This window comes from Eurypyga helias, unplaced genomic scaffold, assembly GCF_000690775.1.
Source record: "Eurypyga helias isolate BGI_N326 unplaced genomic scaffold, ASM69077v1 scaffold2438, whole genome shotgun sequence".
Taxonomy (NCBI): domain Eukaryota; kingdom Metazoa; phylum Chordata; class Aves; order Eurypygiformes; family Eurypygidae; genus Eurypyga; species Eurypyga helias.
Genome location: NW_010267347.1, coordinates 3,328 through 9,656, shown reverse-complemented (window position 1 = coordinate 9,656; position 6,329 = coordinate 3,328). Strand labels below are relative to the sequence as shown.

The 6,329-nt window shown below is 43.1% G+C and overlaps 1 protein-coding gene across 1 annotated transcript in view; it reads left to right on the top strand.

The window, feature by feature from the left end:
• GRIP1 (glutamate receptor interacting protein 1) overlaps nt 1–6,129 on the top strand; it is a gene marked incomplete at its 5' end in the record, with an annotated part of 81,087 nt that extends 74,958 nt beyond the window's left edge. The window contains 2 exons of the mRNA XM_010157364.1: nt 4,726–4,872; nt 5,893–6,129. Of these exons, the coding sequence (XP_010155666.1) occupies nt 4,726–4,872; nt 5,893–6,129 (384 nt within the window). The remainder of the gene's footprint in view (nt 1–4,725; nt 4,873–5,892) is intronic.
• Between the last annotated feature and the right edge of the window lie 200 nt (nt 6,130–6,329).

The following is a 6,329-nucleotide window of genomic DNA, read 5'->3' as shown; positions in this document are numbered from 1 at the left end:
ATGTCAGGTCCCTTTTTACCATCTCAGTGCAAGGAGTCTGCATTCCTGTTGAGTCAGGGCCTATGTGGCCTATGATCAGAGTTCATACCTTAAGTTTGATGGCAGAAAACGGGCCGGCTAAGAGCAATATTCCACTGTTTTTTCATAATCTGATTGTGAGAGAGGAATAATATATGAGTCTACCAAAGAAAAAGCCATAAAAATGAAATGTATCAACTGCCAGTCTGACTGTCTAGGGCAGGAGAGAAGATGACTGGGTAAAAACGGCTGCAGACACCAACGAGTAAGTCTAACGGAATAGCATGGTGAGCAGGTGCCATTACTAGCTTGTCCTTCTCAGAAATACACCTGTCAGAAAGTTAACACAGCCCTGGGGGTTATTTTGCTGAATGCTGCAAACTTTGCAGCAAGTTAAGCTGAATTCTTCACCGCTCTTTCTTCCTGCGCTGCCCGACGTTCACCAAATATGTACTTGAACTGTCTTTGTCCTGAGGAAGCTACGGTGGAGATAAATGTCATGCAGATCTCTTCAAACATTTGTTCTAGATGGCTTAATAACTAATATTTAATTTAACTGGGTAGCTTATTGCTATATCAGTACCCAGATTTAATTAATGCCTTTAATTGATTTTATCTACCTAGGTAAGCATAGAGATTAATTTTTTTCTAAAAATCATAGTGAACCAGTTTTTAAAAGTTTCATAGGGCACGTGTTCCCCTGAGAGCAAAAATATGCACTAGACATCAGATAATTTTTCAATATTATTATTGTAAGTCATCATTAACCGACAATTACAGTCAGTTAAAATATCTCAATAGCTGATCTGTGCAAGATGTATGAATTTAAATTAAACATTTTCCAATAGATTTGAGGGGGAGAAGAGGCATAGAAACAGACTCAAAACTTGTAAGCCTGTGTTTAAAATTGGTAACTATTTAATTGCTTATGAAATATGAATTAAATTTGCATTTCAGCTTTCCTTTTCCCTCAGGCTCCTGATGTGAATTTAAAAGTCTAACAAATTGCCCATAATGGAGATTTTGCTATTGAGATCAAACCTTCCAAACAGTTGTGATCAGAAGTACAGATAAACCAGCATGATTTAGGTGTTGTATGTATCACCTGCAATCTCATACCCTTCAGACAGGGCTGCTGGCAAGATGAGAAAACCATGTGGTAAGGTATTTCCCATAGCCGTTATTAAGTAAAAAGCTGGGTATGTCAGATAGCAGGGTTTTTATGCTGAAATTCCCTTGCTAGAATACATGCCACCCTAAAAAGAAGTAGCCCCAAAATTGCAACTTATAATACAAAAGAAAGTTGTCTGCAGATGATTTGCACCTAAAAAATGACAGCTGTCAAACACACGACGACATTGCATCACAACCTCAACCCTTAAGTGAATGAGTTTCTTTGATTTCCGGTAAACCAGAAGTCAAGAGTAGATAGCCATAAGGAGAACAGGTTTTTATAATCTTTTATGATGTGCAGATCTGAAGAACCAGAGAAGTGAGAAAATGTTATTTTACATAAAAGTTCTGATCGCAGAGTAGTGAGTAATTCCCTCCAGACTCCTCCGTCCATATAAATTGGGGAAGTCCAAGCTGAACAACTAGGGGAGCAATCAAAGACATCAGATGATCATTCTCAAGTTCTGCTTCCCTCCCTGCCCCACTCTTGCAGTACTTCCCACTGTCCTGCAAACGCAGTTTCTCACCTCCCCAGCAAAACTCCACTTTTGCATTGCTCCATTTTTGTCTCACAAGCTGGGCATAAAGTAGCAGGTGGATTCCCCGGGCATTATTATAGACAAGACACAAGATAAGGTGAGCTAATGTGGAATGGCACTTCTTTAGATCTGTAGAACAGAATTTGTGTGTATTTTCTTTGCTAATAGACCACTCACTAAAAATAGGAGAAAAGCAACACTGTCCTAGACCACAGAAATGGGACCGCCGTCTGTAGTACATGCAGAATTATTCTCCACTCTAGCTTGGCTTTGATAAGGTCCTGACTGTAATAGAGTGTCCAGTTTGGGGTCTGAAAATTAAAGAGGGGTGCCAACCTACTGAACGCAGTCTAGAGAAAAACAATCCTTGTTTCACATCACTGCAAAGGAGCAGAGAATAAAGTGATCTTGTTCTCTGTGGATAGCAGCAGGCTTAACTCTTAGCAAGGGTGATTTAGTTTAGACCTAAGGAGAACGTCTGAAGCACTGGAAGGGATTACTTAATAGACTGTGGAATCTCCATCACTGGAGATTTTTAACAGCAGGACAGATTTAACGTCTCTCAGAAATGGGTTGATCCTGCCTTAGGGCAAGAATGCAGTCTAGGTGACTTCAGGGAGTCGTCTGTTTGATATGGTTTTGTAGTTCATCCGAGCTTGGATCCAGCGCCACTTAACTCCAGTGCCTGAAGGAAGAGGAAGGGGAGAACAAAAAAAAAAAAAGTGGAATGGAAAAGTTCCTTGTAAAAATTGCGCCATCTCTGCTAGAACACTGCATAGTATTTTAAGTAAGTAGTCTCCTCTTAGGCACTGTGTCACATTTTTAAGTTTCCTTTTCAAGGCTTCTTTAAGAAGCTGTTAACGTGGAGCCACTCCTATCCTGTATGACAGCATGGAAAATAAGTTATCATCTCATTTAAGGAGAATCTGTGTCTTGGTCCGGTGCTAATTATTTTTCATTCTTGCCAGGAACTGCACACAAATCTGTCAATTAAATATATCTCCTTCCTTTACGTGTTTTTTTTTACTCTTGTAGAATGGTAGGGTTACAGCATTTCCACAGCAGCTTCAAACATCCTTCAGATCAAAGCCAGGTTAGACATGCTGTGGTATCACAAACAAAAGCCTCTGTTGACAACAAATTATTAGAAGTTTCCCAGAGCCCTGCTGGTACAGCAGCTGTTGATACGAATTAAAATCATTCTGTGATTAATTATTTTGAATTGGCAGATAGATGTTTCAGTAGCTGCAATGCCCATTGATTCCGAAAATTCACGCTGAGGGGGAGGAAGATGGACAGGTTCAGAAAGAAGTTACTTTGGGGGGAAATGGGAGAAGAGAAAGCAAAGACCTTAAACATAGCAGCCACCAGGAAGTTTGAAATGACAGCTCATACCCAAAAACACCTGTGGAAGGGAGAAAGCCTAAGTTGTATCCAACTTCTCTCAGCTGTTGCCCAGGAGAGCTACTAACCTCACCAGCCAGGCTGCACGTTTTCTGGTTAAAGCACTGTTGATACACCACTAGAGCCAAATCAATTCAAGAAAAGCACAGAGAGCAGGAAAAAAAACCCACACCCAACTGTCCGTGCTCTTTGTTGGTCTGACCAAATCCTTCACTCCTGTTTTGAGATCACCTTGTCTGTTCTGGCTTACCTTTCCACAATGGGAGTTAAGGCAGGATCTCAGGTGCTTTCCAGAGGCAGCACCAGCCAGCACTGTGCCCCAGCACTGCTGTGCCTTGGCATTCTTCCATGAAATATGGACCAAGCCTTCAGCAGCCCCATCTGAATTTGGTCTTGGCTGGGCCTTGAGCAGGAGATTGGACTAGAGACTTCCCAAAGTCCCCCCCAGTTTTAATGATTCTGGATTCAGAAACACCAGAAAGGAATTCAGTGGCTGGCACACACGAGGATGCAGCACACGCAGAGTTACTGATACCCACCCGTTACAGAATTACAAAGCACTCTTAACCTTGTCGTTTTATCTGCCAAGGAACAATTTGAATCAGTATTTTGAAGCCAAAGTGAAAAAACGACAGCAGTGAAAGCCCGATTTTGACTGTGTGACTGTACCTGCACACACGTTTTGTGCCAGCATCAGTGTGTCAATCAGATGTCACCTCCTTGACTCACACAACTCACTTACATAGGTCTGCACTCCTGATGGGAGAGAGAAGCAAGGAGGAAAAAAAAATCTTAGAAATAAAAAAAAACCCTAAGCATAGCACATACTTACAAAAAGTCTGAATCTTTTTCTATCACATAACTGAATTCACAAAACTGCCTACAAGGACTTACTCTCTGAACACCTGTAAAACCTTCTACTAATTATAAACTTCTATTTCCTGCTTCTGCATGACCGTCTCTTGGCTACGGGACTGTAACACCACTCCCTGCAAGCTCTTTCTGAAGGAGCCTTGCTCATACCCTCTTGAAAGATTGCATAAGAACTCTCATACTGAGCACTTCCGGGTTTAGGCCTTAACCAGGTGGCCGAAACTAGGCTGGCTAGGGCTTACGGTGCTGGTGGCTTTCACGCCCTAGGGGAGTTTTGGAAGACACGACACCAACTGGTTGGTGGAGGCCAGGTCTTCATTCCTGAAGCAAAACTGAACTTAATTAATTGGATGACCAGTTGGCTGCTTGTGCTCAGATCCTGGCAAGTAGAGAACAGGGTAGAAAAAAACTTAAGACTTCAAAAAAATTGACAGCAGAAAAGGTGGGATAAAACCCACCGATTTCCAGCTGACAAGCGGAAGTGAAAAGGGCTGCTTATTGCTGAAGACTACGGAGGCTTCTGAGAATATTAATATAATGCCAAAATGGGGACAACTCTTATGTGACACTGTAAGTACCAAATAGTAGGTAAGTGAGCTCTCTAAGGTGAAAAAGCCAAACCAAACCCCAGAACACGCTAGGAAGAAAGCCTGCCTAGTGCTAGCAGCAATGTGGACCAACATTGTTTCCTTCTCATCATGTCCAATCACCTCCACAGGTAACTTTGTACAAGGACTCTGACGGAGAAGACTTTGGGTTCAGCGTCTCAGATGGTTTGTTGGAGAAAGGGGTGTATGTTAAGAACATCCGACCGGCGGGCCCTGGCGATCTGGGAGGTTTAAAACCGTTCGACAGGCTTTTACAGGTAACGTTTCTGGCACCACACGGGTTCAGCACGAAGGGAGATGGCATGCAGATGGCTTTGTAAAAAGATTTGTGACCACACTGCAGGGCGTTGGGGTGTCTGCGCACAGACCTGATTGCGGAACTGCATGAGGTGTTTACATCCCTTATTTGGAGTAACTTCCTATGTTGCTTACTGTGTTTTAAATTATGAGCAGTGCTGTTTTCTCTTTCTGCTGCGAAAGGGTATCTGTAGGGGGATGGGAAGAAGGGCAAATGATTGTAATTGCCCTGTGCCACAGGCCATGTAAATCACTGAGACCCTCCGTAAGAAAAGGCAGCACTTCGTGGTGACTTGGGCCTTTCTACAGTGGCACCGAGGCTAGATTTTTCTGTAAAACCCTATTTAAAGAATCAAATTCTCTCAGAACGTTAGGTATTTTAGAACAACAAAGGAAATGTGTAAATGCTCACTGGAAAGCTGGAATTTCCCAAGGCATTTTCAGACAGATTTGTAAGTTCTGCTCTTCTTGATATCGACTTTAGAATTGTCTCCGTGCTTATTGCCAGTTGCTGATTGGCATAGCTGTAATAATGTCCTCACTCGGCACCGAGTTGGATCGTGATAGTAAAACTAAGTGTTTTTGTCAACTAGCCCAGTAAGGTGCTTTCTATATTTATTAAATCCAGACAATACCTGAACTGAATCGAAATGTTAGATGTGATCTATTGCATTTAAATCAATGAACACCATGAAGGACAGAATGAGAGTGTGCTGTTAAATGCCATTTCTGGAGCGGGCACTGTGACAGCTGCCAACAGCTGTCACCAGTGCACGTGCGCCCACCGCGGCTGCGTTCCGTTGAAGGGTGAGTGGGACACGCAACTGGCGCCTTCAGACCAGACGCCGTGGTTAAATATGTCCGGCATTTCTCTACCTGGAATATTGAGATGGGGTTCCATAGTCTGAAGGATAAACCTGTTTGAGATCTCATTTCTTTTTCCTAAAATGGTAACAAAATTCAGTCTCCTAATCCTTCAGGTAAACCACGTTCGCACCAGAGACTTCGACTGCTGTCTGGTTGTGCCCCTCATCGCAGAGTCTGGCAATAAGCTGGAACTGGTGATTAGCAGAAACCCGCTGGCGTCTCAGAAGGGAAGCTCAGAGCACCAGGCTGCGGCGGGCGGGGAGTGGAGCGACCAGAGTAACGCCTGCCTTCCACAGAGCGGACGTGCTAGCGTTAGTACAGAGATGCGGGATCCCACAAACACGTTATAGCAGGAGATGGTTTTGGTGGGACATTCGGTAAGGAAAGACACTTATGGTGCTAAATCCCCTTAAGACTTCTCTGAGGTTGAGGCTCAGACGCTCTATAGCACTAAAAAGCACAGGAGGTCAGTCTGTCTGGCTCAAGGCTTTGTATTAATTCATGGTTACTTTAGAAAGAAAGTTTAATTCCTCGTTAAGTCATTCCATTC